The sequence below is a fragment of the Trichomonas vaginalis genome, chromosome V (genome assembly GCF_026262505.1).
Source record: "Trichomonas vaginalis G3 chromosome V, whole genome shotgun sequence".
Lineage (NCBI taxonomy): Eukaryota > Parabasalia > Trichomonadida > Trichomonadidae > Trichomonas > Trichomonas vaginalis.
The window spans coordinates 9,201,550-9,215,235 of record NC_067207.1 but is presented as its reverse complement, the minus strand read 5'-3'; the positions used below and the strand labels follow the sequence as shown (position 1 = coordinate 9,215,235).

General features: G+C 37.0%; 6 protein-coding genes and 7 pseudogenes across 13 annotated transcripts, besides 1 other annotated feature; 7 read left to right on the top strand and 6 right to left on the bottom strand.

The window, feature by feature from the left end:
* Positions 1-13,686: part of a mobile genetic element that runs on past both edges of the window.
* On the top strand, positions 2,143-2,544 carry TVAGG3_0304920 (uncharacterized protein; the record flags this gene model as incomplete). The annotated part of the gene is made up of 1 exon (XM_051229642.1): positions 2,143-2,544. One exon carries the CDS (start codon positions 2,143-2,145, stop codon positions 2,542-2,544), a length of 402 nt encoding a protein of 133 aa, XP_051099372.1.
* On the top strand, positions 2,572-3,807 carry TVAGG3_0304910 (annotated as a pseudogene). Its single transcript has one exon. A coding segment is annotated over exon 1 (1,236 nt).
* TVAGG3_0304900 lies at positions 3,873-4,261 on the top strand (annotated as a pseudogene). Its single transcript has one exon. A coding segment is annotated over exon 1 (389 nt).
* Positions 4,320-4,742, bottom strand: TVAGG3_0304890 (annotated as a pseudogene). The gene has a single exon. A coding segment is annotated over exon 1 (423 nt).
* Positions 5,370-5,654, top strand: TVAGG3_0304880 (protein of unknown function, DUF4106 family; the record flags this gene model as incomplete). The annotated part of the gene is made up of 1 exon (XM_051229641.1): positions 5,370-5,654. One exon carries the CDS (start codon positions 5,370-5,372, stop codon positions 5,652-5,654), a length of 285 nt encoding a protein of 94 aa, XP_051099371.1.
* Positions 5,935-6,846, bottom strand: TVAGG3_0304870 (organellar and viral DNA polymerase type B; the record flags this gene model as incomplete). Its single annotated transcript, XM_051229640.1, has 1 exon — positions 5,935-6,846. The coding sequence occupies one exon, from the start codon at positions 6,844-6,846 to the stop codon at positions 5,935-5,937; it is 912 nt and encodes a 303-aa protein (XP_051099370.1).
* On the top strand, positions 7,451-7,651 carry TVAGG3_0304860 (uncharacterized protein; the record flags this gene model as incomplete). Its single annotated transcript, XM_051229639.1, has 1 exon — positions 7,451-7,651. One exon carries the CDS (start codon positions 7,451-7,453, stop codon positions 7,649-7,651), a length of 201 nt encoding a protein of 66 aa, XP_051099369.1.
* Positions 7,680-8,260, bottom strand: TVAGG3_0304850 (annotated as a pseudogene). Its single transcript has one exon. A coding segment is annotated over exon 1 (581 nt).
* Positions 8,426-9,484, top strand: TVAGG3_0304840 (annotated as a pseudogene). The gene has a single exon. A coding segment is annotated over exon 1 (1,059 nt).
* Positions 9,561-10,120, top strand: TVAGG3_0304830 (annotated as a pseudogene). The gene has a single exon. A coding segment is annotated over exon 1 (560 nt).
* Positions 10,321-10,572, bottom strand: TVAGG3_0304820 (uncharacterized protein; the record flags this gene model as incomplete). The annotated part of the gene is made up of 1 exon (XM_051229638.1): positions 10,321-10,572. The coding sequence occupies one exon, from the start codon at positions 10,570-10,572 to the stop codon at positions 10,321-10,323; it is 252 nt and encodes an 83-aa protein (XP_051099368.1).
* On the bottom strand, positions 12,554-12,862 carry TVAGG3_0304810 (uncharacterized protein; the record flags this gene model as incomplete). Its single annotated transcript, XM_051229637.1, has 1 exon — positions 12,554-12,862. One exon carries the CDS (start codon positions 12,860-12,862, stop codon positions 12,554-12,556), a length of 309 nt encoding a protein of 102 aa, XP_051099367.1.
* TVAGG3_0304800 lies at positions 12,889-13,109 on the bottom strand (annotated as a pseudogene). The gene has a single exon. A coding segment is annotated over exon 1 (221 nt).

Sequence of the window (13,686 nt, the reverse complement as noted above, 5' to 3'; positions counted from 1 at the left end):
AACACTGAAGTAAACTATTATTTCAATGCTGCTGGAGATGCTTGGGACCCAGTTAAGTTCACATGCGAAAAGTTTGAATGCAAGAGAATAGAAAGCAGACTTGCAGTCTATATGTTGGACCCAGATATTTCAAATGCTTTAGCTGCCAAATATATTGCAGTTCCACTTATGTTCCCTATACACCAAATATCTGTCAAAGACTTTGCAGGTGAAGTTGGAAACCAAAGTGCTGACCCAGGTGCAAGAACAGATATTGCCTTAACAACTGCAATGAAACATGCAGATACTATGTTTGTACTGTTCAGACGAACTATAAATGACTATTCTTGTTTCTACAACCCTGGTATTAAATACCATATAAACATAGATGGCAAATACTATCCAAGAGAAGAATATTCTACAGTTGAGGATATGAGGTCATACAACTTGACATTAGATGCTATGAACTTTAACAACAACTTCACAACAACCATAAACCCTGAAATGCAAAGTTCTATTATGCCATATGTGAAAGTATGGACTCATACAGGAGGTCAAAAACTCAATATACAAATGGAGACCGTTCAAACTTTTGGCTTGGCATTCCATTTGCTGACTCAGAAGACTTTATGGGTGGTATTTCAACTGTTGGTACAGTTCAAATACAATATACTGGTGACAGAGACGGTCCAAATGAACTGAAAGCAAAGAAGTTTACAAAACCAATAGCACTTTTCACGGAAGATGCTCTTTTGAAGATTCGTTCGATGAAACCTGCTGGGGCTCCTCAGATTGGCATAACGACAGCTTCCATCGAGCAGATTTTGGCAGCAGGTCAGTAAGTTGTTCTTGAACTGACTTCTCTCCGTCAAATATTGACAGTACGCCAGTTTTGACATAGTATTGTATTATAAACTTACCTTTAGAAATATCTGTAAGTTTTGTTGTTATATTTTTGTCTGCTTCAAGAACTTTCACCATCTCGGTTATACCAACTTTCTTTGCTTTATGAAAATATTTTGGTTCAGCAAAGACTGCTATTCTATAACATTTTCCATTGTTTGTGTAAAGAACTACTCTGTCAATGAACTTGTATTGTTTGTGTGTGTAAACTTTGTTCTGCTTCAATTCGAAGAGATACTCAAATACGTCCATCTTTTTATTCTAAGTAAAATGTCATTTCCGAAAAATAGAAGCGTAAGTGTTTCAAAAGGTTTAATGGCGGTGGCAGATGTGAAGTTAAATTCACCAACTCAAACAAACAGTCAAAGTGTTGTTGTCAATGTCAAAGACAGAGATGTTGAAGTGGGGAAACCATACGAAGACGAAGATGGTATAACAATAGTTCCTGTAAAAGAACAACCAACATATCCTGAAGTTAGCAGAGACTTAAGTTCTGTTGCAGATATTCGAAACGACTACCAACAACTTAAAGACAAACTTAAAACTCAGGAGAAGATTTGTCAAGCTTTGGGTATAATGTTAAACTTGGTCGAACACAACCCTGTAAAAGTGAACTCATATGTCATTGCACCTCATGAAGTCTTTGAAAGAACTATTGAAACTTTTGACAGAGGCAGACGATATAAACATCAAAGAAATAGAACCCGACATTAGTTGCTGTGGTGTTTCATATAATGTCATTGACAAGATATACGTTATGAAAGGAGGTGAAACGTTGAACTTAAAGTATAGTTTCCCAGACGTCATAAAAATATTTGACGACCACAACATTTCATTAAAATTTACTTGCTAAGTAAATGGCAGAAGACATAGTGGTTTATACTATTACGACTAAAAACCCTGAGTCATATAATTCTATAACAACAAACTTACAAAGTCCTCAAGGACGATATTGTAAACTACCTTAAACACGATGACGACTAAAGCCTGTTTTGCTCTTTTGACACCAGAAGACTTTGTTGTTGTGAATGGTAAAAAATACTTCTTTGAAGATACTTACTCAGATATACCACCAACAGGTTTTGTTGACTTATTTAATACTTTAAGGACGGATGTAACATGTGCTGCAACTAGAGCAGGTTTCATTATGTTTGGATGTCCGACTGAGTTTAGTATAAACGATATGAGCTATAATACAAAACTTATATCTGGTTTTACTACCAACAGTTTCCTATAACAGGAAAAGGTGTCATACAAGGAATGTCTGTTCCATTGACTTTAAGCACACCTATTTTATATATTGTTTCAAACTTAGGTTCAAAGTGTTATTCGAATGTCGACAGAAACTACTATGACCAAAAGATACTCATGCGTATAAACAACACTTTCTCTGCTGGTTTGCCTATTGTTCATTCGAATGCAGAGTTTTCAGCTTTAGTAAACTCAAACACTTTAGCAAACATAAACTTAACCTTAGTTGACGCAAACTTTGTTCCTGTAAAACTTTTATGTCCTATGTATTTGTCAATGACGGCAGAAAGTTTCGAATTGGAAGATGCAACTGGTGAAAGTATTGTACTACAAGAACAACTTCAACAACAAATAGCTCAAGAACAACAAATGCAACAAATGGAACAAATGCAACAACAAAGTCAAGAATAAAAAAATATTTTTTTTATTTTTATAAAAATGTACAGAATAGATGTTTCAGATTTTTATGACTTCCAAGCCTTCAGAAATATGTGTCCATTTAGAGACTATAACAAAGCAGTCGAGAATTTGAAACGTTTAGTCATTTATGTCGACTCTGCCCCAGAATGTTATGTCATGAAAGAATGGGATGTTGTCTTTAACAAACCAAGAGCACATAGTTTCAGAACAAGAATGTAGACAGAAACTTAAGAAAATAAAAGTCGTATACAAGTTGGCATGAAGATGTTAGATGCTTGGGATATCTTATTGTCAAAGTTAGAAGATTTTTCAGTTCGTGGTATAAAGTTCTATACACCTTCTCCAAACTTCTATTCTATCTTCACTGGATATAAATACGAACAAGTAGAATGGAAAGAAAATGTTATAGAAGCTTGGTTAGACCATGTCAAAGAAATTATATGCAATGGAAACGAAAGAGTCTATGAGTATATCTTATGTTGGTTTGCAAACATCTTACAATATCCAAGTGCTAAAAATGAAACTGCTCTCATTATAATTGGAAAACAAGGAACTGGTAAGAATACTTTCTTTACAGATATTTTGTGCAAACTGTTAGAGGGCTATTCGAATCCGAATATGACAAACTTAGAAAACATCTGCGGTAAATTTAACTCTTCAATAGAGAATATGAAACTTATAGTATGTAACGAACTTCAAAGTATAGATACAACAAAGGTTTTGAACTCAGATGCTTTGAAGAGTCTTATAACAGACAAAGTTGGAGTTGTTGAAAGAAAATATAAAGACCAAAGAGTTTGTGAAAATGTTGCAAATTTCATCATGGTTTCAAACAATGCCGTTCCGATGAAGTTAGAAAGTTCTGACAGAAGATATGTAGTTGTCAGAACGTCAGATTCTCATATGCAAGATACAGAATATTTTGACGACTTAGCAGAAACTTTGACATCTGACTTTTACAACCACTTGTTCTCATACTTTATGACATTAGATATTTCTAAGTTCAATCCAAGACAAATTCCATATACCGAAGAGAGACAAACATTGTTAGAAGCAAACAAGAGTGTATATGAACTGTTTATAGATGAGACTAACTTTGAGTGTTTAGATGAAAGGTCATTGTACGATTCATATAAACAGTATTGTCAAGAGTATGGTTATATGGCAGCGTCTAAACGAACATTCTTGGCAAATGTCAAAAATCTTTTAGATGTTCAGAACGGCGTATATACAAAGAAAAATTTTTCTGAGTAAATTTAAAAAAAATATTTTTTTATCCGATAGAAAAGATGACGAAATATATTTCAGTCAACAAGTACATGACAGAAGTCAAAGATAAGTTAGCTCCATTCGCATATTTGAATGTTTACTTCTACCATTTTGAAAAGTCTACATTTGACAAAGTTTGGAACATCGAACCAGTTAAGTTTGCTATTGTGACTAAAAATGGTGCGAAATTTGAAGACTTAGACATAGAAGGTTTGTTAGCAGTCAAAAAAATTTTGACAGAAGGTTTTCAAACCTTAAAGAAGGCAAAGCATACAAACTTGTTATACCTTATGAACCAAAGAAAGCAGACGACTATGAATATTATGAGTCTAAGATAGTTGAAGTTCAAGGTAAATTAGGTAAAAAGATTTTAGAGTCTAAGCCAGTGTTTGCTCCTAAAGAGGAAGAGAACATTGACATTGACCCAGAAATGTTCTAAAAATAAAATTTTATTTTTACATGTCATATCTCACTTCTCTGAACTGGTTCAGGTTCTTTCTTCTCTTCTACTTTCTTTTCTTCTACTTTCTTTTCTTTCTTTCTCTCTTCTTCTTCTTCTCTGGTGGAGTTATGTCAAATTTGGCGCAACCATATTTATGTAAAAGTTCTTTGTCCTTTAATAGCTCTTCTATTCTGTTTTCTATTTCATCTTCAAGAACAGCGCATGTGCCTTCTTTGCATTCTAAGAACTTTTGTTGGACTTCATCTTTCCAATCGGCGTCATCTCTGTCAACAAGTCTGTCATTGACAAATTTTAAGACTGCTCTTTGTAATGTTTTATGGTTCTTGTCATATTCCCAGAAACAGAACTTTAGAACAAATTCACCTTTCTTGTTTACACTATGTAAGATTTTATGGTCGACAGATGTTTTGCTGTCGAAAAGTTTGTCTCGAATATAGATAGCGAAATCGCTAGACATTTTCAAAAAGATAAAAATTTTAATTTTTCTAAAAATATGTTAGAAAAAAAGTTTGCTGACATTGACAAGAAATTTGAGAATGTTTTAAATAAGAACAAGAGGAAGTTAGAAAATGCTCAGATAAAACCCATACATGACAAGTTCCTATTTGCTCAGAATGGTATAACAGGTCTAATCGCACCACCTGGGTCGGGTAAGACTTTCACTTATCTTAAAATGGCTGCACAACAACAAGAACTAGATGAGAAGAACCCATTCTATGAGTTAGTAGTCATTTGTAGTACTTCTGGTCAATTTGACCAAACCGTCAATTCGTTCAAAGATATTATAAAGAAGTCTAAGTTAGTATGTATAAAGGATACTGAGTTGTTAGATTGGATAAAGAAGTACCAAAGAAGAGTTTTGAAGTATAATGCTATAAATGAGTATATAAATTCTAAGTTTAAAGACCCAAATGAGGAAATGCAGAGAATATTAGAGAAGAAACACTTCAGAAACAAACAGAAAGAGATAGAATACATTTCGAAGAAATTGCAATCTTACGATTGGAAGACTTACCCTCATAGATGTCTTCTTATCTTAGATGATTTCGCCTCTCATCCTTTGTTAAAGAACAGAGAACAAGACATGTGTCGAATTCTTAAGAAGCTCAGACACTTCAACATCTCTGTTGTCATTTGTGTACAGACAGCCAAGAGTTTAAGTAAGGATGTTAAAAGAATACTTACTGATATCATACTTTTCCCTGGATTGTCCGAAGACGATTTCATGGAACTTATGAAAGAGTCCATGGCAGGTAAGTTTGACAGACATGAACTATGGGAGAAGTACAAAGTCATACAAGACCCTCATACTTCTTTCAGAATTCATATCTACGCAAACAAAGTTCAAATTGTAAAAAGTCAAGCTTGAAAAATAAAGAGTGCATCTACCCTACTTGTTTGAAGTTGTCAAAATACTCTCTTATTTTTCACTGTTTTCATACGGAATTCAATAAAAATATATTTTAGGGTAGATGGGTATATCTAACCCGATATCTAACCTCATTTCTACCCCATATGTCCTTACTGAAAAAGTACGTGTTCCATATGTCATTTTACTCAGAATTTTACTCAGAATTCAGCAAAAATATATTTTAGGGTAGATGGGTATATCTAACCCGATATCTAACCTCATTTCTACCCCAGTTATTTTATAAGCGTTTTACATGGTAAACATTGTGAATTCGTGAAATTCTAAACAATTTCGTAGCTTCTATTTCTTCTGTCAGTACATCGAATGTTTTAACTATGCCGAAGGTTTCTTTATATTTCTTCTTGACATCTGAAAGAAGGAAATCGTCAGCTGTTGGATAGTTTTTGTTTAGAAATGTCAACATGTCCATTTTATCTTCTGCTGGTTTCTCTGCTTCTTTCTTTAAGTCAGCATAGTCGTTTCTCATTCTTTCTATCTCTTTGACGGAGTAGTTATATTTCCTCATTGCTGCTTTACATTTTGAACATTGTGGGTTCATTTTTGCGTTATATTCTGAAACCTTACCTGCAAGTATGACTAAGGCGTCAATGGTTTTCTTTAACTCAAAAGTTGCTGGTTTTATCTGTTGGTTCCATACCTTACCTCTTCTATCTTTATCTCTTATCTGCCATACACATTTTGCAACTAACGAAACAAAGTTGTCGTAGGTCTTAAATTCTTCAGATTTGTATATGTCAGAGATGTTCTTATATACCATGTCGCAATCTTTGTCCATGACTTTGTGGTTGCAATGAAATCCAAGAAACTCATAGTTTACCTTTCGTATGAACTTCTTTATTTCTACTGAGTCAGTTGCTTTGACTTCTATTTCATCGAATTCTGGAATAGTGAGTTTTTGTTGTTGGATTTCAGGCAATTTGGGTAAATGGTCAATAATATCCTGCATTTCATAAAGATACTGTTCATTTGTTTCATCTTTCGCACTACAGTCTAAAGTACTTGTTAAAAGTTCTTGCTTTATCTTCTGGATTTCTGTTTCGAAAGTATATGAAGAAGGAATGAAGCTTTTCATCTCTACTAACATTGATGGGTTCATGACTAACGAGTTTGGTGCTGTTGTTGCTAACATGTTCTTACAATAAAAATAAAAAAATATTTTTTTAAAAAAACCAACTTTATTTTTTATTTCGGGAAAACTCATGACAAATTCAAGAGGGTAGAAAAGAGGTTAGAAAAGAGGTTATATCTAACCTTCTACCCTAAAATATATTTTTGCCGAATTCATGAGTTTTGGTTGAAAGAATACGGTGGAGCCAAAAGTGGCTCGACCTCAAAACAAGCATTTTCTGTATAAAATTCATGAAAATTCAATGAGGTTAGAAAAGAGGTTAAAAAGAGGTTAGATATACCCCTCTACCCTAAATTATATTTTTGCTGAATTCAGCAACAAAATTCAAATTGTAAACGGTTTAATAGAAAAAGTGTTATTTTTTCATGTCCGAAGACTCGAAGGTGCAACACTTCCAAAATACCGACGAACTCAGAAGAGCAGCATGGCAGTATGTTCTTGACAACTTCTTTGAGTTCTCCAGGAACACCTTGGAAAATGCTGAAGAACTCCGACACAGAGAATTTGGAGAAATTGCACTCCAATACTACCTTGACAAACAAAGGGTAAACAAAGGGTAAAGTAAAATAAGACTAAAAACTTAACGTTTAAAAAGTGACATTTTATGAGCTCCGAGTCACCGAGAAAACTTGGTCAGATGTTAGCAGCTTACTTCCCTGAGGAGGATGGAAGCGTTACATACGTAAGGTTCAAAAACAACGAACCTGGAATTGCGTACCAAATTCGCAATTACATGACCATGGAAGAGTACGAAAGGTTCCTACAAGAGAAACCAGCTCTAAACAACTCAGAAAAGAAAGAGTAAAAAGTTTAACTCGTAATTGTTTATTTTTTTACTTGTATGGGCAAGCTGCAAGAATGAAGTCGACTATCTCGGTCTTTGTCTTGACCAGTTGGACTGCTCTTGCGAGTACGTCTGTTTTACGGTCTCCAGCTGGTGTCTGACCTTCGTAATTGCGCATGTTCTTGAGAGCTCCAACTGTAAATGGTTGTAGGATGAAGAGTCTCTCAGACTGCTTGAGGTAGTCTTCACGGTCACGAACCGAATCTGTGGTACGAGTCGAATCGGTCGATTTGAGGGAAGAGAGTGAGAGCCTGTCTTCTTCCATTGGGGTAGTAGCATACTCTTTGCGTAAGCGGTTCAGACCTTCCTCGAACTCTTGGTCTCTCTTGGATTGAGATTGGAATTGTGGGGCAGGGTTTTGCATAAACATCCAAGGGTTGGGGAAGTAAGGCATAGGCTGAGGAGGAGGGTAGTTCGGGAAGCCTTGTGGTGGGTAGTAACATTGAGGTGGAAATTGGTAGTAAATCGGAGGTACTTGCTGGAACTGAGGTTGCTGAGGAGACTGTTGTGTTCTGCAGCTTTCGGTTCTTCTGGTTGGGATATGGGCTCGGTTGGTGGGACGTCGGACATCTGTTTGTGGCTTAACCGTCGGAAGGAAAAACCTTTCCTGTCGGAAGGAAAAACCTTTCCTGTCGGAAGGAAAAACCTTTCCTGTCGGAAGGAAAAACCTTTCCTGTCGGAAGGAAAAACTTTTTCTGAAGTTCGACCAAAAGTTCTCAATTTTCGAAAATTTGAATGGTTTACGGACGGACAACTGGAAGAGTTCTTCCTGTCGTCGGGAAATTTTTTCCAGTTGTCGGGAAAATTTTTCCAGTTGTCGGGAAAATATTTTCCTGTCGGATGGAAGGACTCGGAATGCCAGAAGGATTTGACGAGGCAATTTACCTTATAGAGATAAATGAAGTTGTTAAGCAGTACTTGCGCAGGGTAATGAAGCCCAAGGTCAAGTTCACCACTATTTCTGGAAGGTCTACACTTCAGCTCGAGACTTCGACTGGAATTCCAATTCAAATACCAGACGGGACAGCCTACGACGCATAAAGGACGCCAAAAGAGAAGCTCTTGTTAAGTTCCTAAACAAACGTCCTTGGAAAAAATACCAAACAAGGAGAACCCCCTACCCCATATGAAATTGGCAATTCAGTCTCTCCTTCACTTCTCGGGTCAGCCGTTCTACATAACCTGTGAAGGCGACATCCAACCAGTTCAGTCAACCTTAACGTTTTGAGTAAAAACATTTTTTTTCATTTTTTGAATGAAGCAAGTTAAATTCGTCCCACACCAATCTCAATGGACCGATGAAGAGTTTCAAGCCATGGTTGAAGGCGTTGAGAACGACATAGACGGCGAACTTGAAGGAGCTCAAACCACAATTGCAACCAAAATTGCAGAGTCAAGGAACAGATAGCTCCACTTAAAGCTACCAAAGCTACTCTTGACCTCATGGATACTTACCGTTTAGATGTCAAGAGTGGAATAAGACAATTAAAATTAAAACTTCTAAACTACGAAGCTATACTCCAAAAGTTAGCAGAAATGAGAAGACTTTACCAGAGCTACTTACATGTAAGGGACTTACCTTCATGCAGTCCGACCAAAGATGAATTTTCTGACATTGTCCCAATTTTGTCCGAAAGTCAGCTCAGATGTTTTGAACTGCTCCCAACATATCCAGAATATGAACGTTTGCCTGAACTCTTCCGCAATCTCAAAAAACGTTTTTTGGTTCTCATGTTCAAACTTTTATCGGAAGAGACAACAAACGTTCAGAAGAAGAACAAGATATTATTTTAAACTTGTTGTATGACTTAACCGTCATAACAAGCTTTTTGAAGTAAAACCGTCATTCTCAAACCACTTCATTTTTTCGATGTCCGAACAAGCACCGAAGCCGAACACAATGGCAGATGTCCTTTCAATGTTGCCAGACAAGCGCCCAGTTCAAATTCAAATTTTGAATTTGAAAGCTCATCTGACAAACACCGTTAAGACTCTCCAAAGTAGTCTTATGGAAGAGATGAAGGGACTTAAAGGTGAGTTCCTCATGAACCAAGCTTCCAATGAGAAAGCCTGAATGATTTGACGGAAACCTTGCGCATTTACGCGAGAGAGAACCGAGACCTTGCCAGACTCATCTACCGTTTCTTCGAAGAGATAGACGCCATCTGGAAGGTACTCGGAAAGGACAGAACCTCCAACACCGTAATTCGTGAGTACCAAATTGAAGAAGGAATTTTCGAAGAAGAAGAAACACGAAGAAGAAGAGAAGAAGAAGAAGAAGAGAAGAAAAGAGAAACACGAAGAAAGGAAGTTTGGGCAACCCTTGTTGCCGATGACAGTTACGAAATTTCCCAACCCTACCCATACAAAATCCGCAACAAGGAGACAGGCAAGGTTCTTACCCAGTCCTCAACAACTTGGGACACTTGAACCTTAACCTTCGGAATCGCGGTTCAATCTCCATGGGCAAGCTTGTCGCAATTCAATGGGTTCCAAATCCAACAAGAAGACGAAGGTCAGACACATTGACGGTGACAAGCTCAACAACCGTAAGGAGAACCTCGAGTGGTTCTAAGAGTAAAAAATTTTATTTTAGGGGGAAACCCGAGTAAATTTAGGTGTTTAGTTCATTAAGTAGTTAAATTAAGGGAATTTGGACAAGTAGTTCCTGACCTGAATTGGACTCTTTCGTCATCCCAGTTGCGTAGGAGGTCGTCCCAGAGGAGTTGGTAGAATTGCCAATCCAAGGACGATTTGTCCTCCCAGGCATTGAGGATGTACTGCTCGTAGAGTCTCATGACCTCTGCCTTGCACCAGACACCCTCTCCCTTGGAACGTAAGGCTTCTTCGAAGTGCTCGAATGCGATTGGCTGCGGGACCATCTGAAATGACACTTTTTGTCCGTTTGGTCAATGTTCGTGTCTCGTGTCATAGTCGACGAAAATACAAACAAACAGGTTATATATGAGTTTGAGACCAAGAATGGTGTAACTCGACCTGTCCGATTCAAATTCGAATAAAAATTTTTTACTTCATGCAATGTTTTATTTCTGTGCCGTCTTCAAGTATGCCCCAGTACTTACGCTTGGAGAGGACATGAACTTCGGTGAAAATTTTGTAATTTGAATTGACCCATCTTTTCACCGACCATGCCCATTTCAATGAGTTTGTTATAGCCTTCTTCGTTCGTCATGAGTGCATCGATGTTCTCATAGTAAACCTTCACTTTGGATTTGACTTCGAGAAGAATTTGTTGTAGTTGTCAAGGACTGCCTTTGCGAACTGAGGGTAAGACCAATGTTCGACAATAGGTTTTAATGTGGTTACTAAGCCACTTTGACCTTGAGTGAATTCGTACTTCAAAACAAAAGGAGAAAACCTTTCAACAAAGTTGTCGACCTTCTCATAATGTTTACTCTTCATCTCTTGAGGTTTCTTATGGAATATCCCCATGTCGAATTCATAAGCAATTTGAGTGTCATTGCAAGTTTGGGGTTTGAAGCTTTCCTAATATCATACAGTTGTTGTATGACTTTTCCAACTGTATAGTTCCTTCCTGGAACTCACCATCTTCGTTTGGAATTCCAGTGGATATATTGGACAAACCTCATGTACGCAGCGTTAAGGTCGACATAGTATATCTTTTCATATGAGTCGAACTTGTCGCAACCAATTGGTCCAGTTTGTGGAAATTCAAGTGAGTCTCTTATCTTCTGAGAAACTTCTCCTGTTATCTCATAAACATCGTCGAAGCAACCTGTTTCATATAAAACCTTCTGACCTAACTCAGATGCTCTCCAATACAATTTGACGTCAATTGGATGTCTCAATGGAAGTTTTTATAGCATCTTGAAGTTCTTGCAACCTCATTGGAAGTTCTTCTGGTTCAGGTTGGTATCCGAACAATCCAACTCCTTTTGGAATTGTGTACTTCTTTTGTACTAGAACTTTGTCTGGAACAACTTTTGGTCTTGCTAACAATGAAAAGTTTGTTTTCGTCTTTTGGTACAAAAGTTTCTGTCAGCTTGTCATCTGGAATTGGTTCCAACAAACCTTTCTCGAAAAGAATGTTTACAGCTCTGACAATGTTGCACTTGCCTTTTCCGAACAATGGGTTGTAAGACTTTCGTTCAACATGAAGTGGTTGTGGACAATTGCAATCTTCAACCATGGTAAATTGAACTCAACAACATAGTCGTCATGTGAAGAACCTTTAGCTGTAGGTATGTTGACTCGGATATTGACATTTGCCAACGGTGCAATTTTTGCCAATTGACCTCTGAGAATGTACCTTGTCTTCACACATGACTCAAGATACTTCATCTTCTCTTCTGTAACAAGACCAGAGTTCCTGAGACATGTAAGAATGCAAGGTTCATTGACAATTGTTTCAATTGAATTGTAAATTCCATACCTTGTCAAGTCAATGTCAGACTTATTTATGAAGGGAAGTATCCAGCATGTTGTCTGACTGCTTGAGGGTTAGGTTGGTACCATTCAAATTTTACACTTGCAATTCCTTCAATTGCATTCAAAATGTCTGAGTCGGAGTCAACCATTTGTTCTCTCTTTGTAGTCTTGAAAGCGTCAAGAAGCATTGCAGCTGTTGTGACATTGCCATGTGCATAGTAAATTGACCATCCAAATCTGTTATGGTCAATCTGAGATTGTATCCTTTCTTATTTCCATCTTGTATGGCAGCAAGTACACCCATGAAGCCTTCTTTGTTCTTTCCTTCGTCAAAGTTTACTGTAAAGGTTCGACCAGATGTAATTTGACTTCTAACTTCACGGTACTTTTCATATGCATATCTTGTTCTTTCCATGGGAGCATGTTTGTCTTCACCTTTTCCTTTTTTCCTTCTCAAAGGATGCAATTGTTCGTCATGTTTTCCAGTAGAATCTGGCAAAGCCGTTCGTGTCCTTCAACTTGAGGCTCACTAACATCGAAAGGCATGTCCATAAGACGTTCTTCTTCTAACCTCTCTAATCTGTTTGGATAATTTGCGCGTGCTGTTTCTAAGTCCATTTCATAGCGAAGACCAGACAATTTGTCATAGACTTTTATGGGTCTTCCCTTCCTATATTTAAACTTCTTTGAAACTCTCCAACCATATCTTTCTAACTCTGCTTTTATTCTAGCAGACCTTCTATCCATTCTATACGGGGGCATTTTTATAAAAAAAAAAAATTTTTTCTTTACTTTACGTAACCACCCGCTGCCAAAAGTCTTTGACGCCAACCATACCAGCTAATGAAGGTTGGCTTGGTTTAGTTTGGAAACTAACCTTTGTTTTGGTTTTCTTCAGTTTGTGGCTTCCCTTCTTCTATTGGTTTTTCGTCACTTTTCGGTTCCTCTGACTTTACCTCACTTGCAGGTATGGTTGTGTCGTCAACATCTTCGTAATATCATATGCCATTTGTTTTGTTTTCCTCAACTTTTTGTGTTTTGTTGTTAAAGTTTAGAATATTTCGACTCTAAGTCAATGAGATGTTCTATAATGAACTGTTGGTCAGTGAAGTAAACTTTTCCATCTGTTGTCTCGAAAGCTCCTTCAGACTTCAATATTTTATTGTGAGAGTCTGTTTCTTTTTGAGATACTAGCCGTTCCATTTCTATGAAAAGTGACTTTATAGTTAGGGTTTGTATTTCCAGACCTGGCACTTCTATTATTGAATTTTCTCTTCATCTGTAAGTCTTTTGACAGGTTTTGACAATGGTTCTGAACTTTTTGTTTGTGGTGTCAAATCTACCGTTTCAACTTCTTCGGTCATTTCATCTCAGTAAAAAATTTTAGTTTGGTTTGTTTTCAACTGGTTGTTTAGGTTTTTAAGTCGGTCTAAAACTTCCTGAGGTATAGGAAGAACTTGACAAACACGTGGTTGTGTAACTGCTGGAAGTCGACAAATCCATCTTGAACCCATTTGTCTCAATGCTGTATTGTTCATTTCATCTCAGTAAAAAACTTTACATTCCCCAAGTTTGAGGTGGTTGCG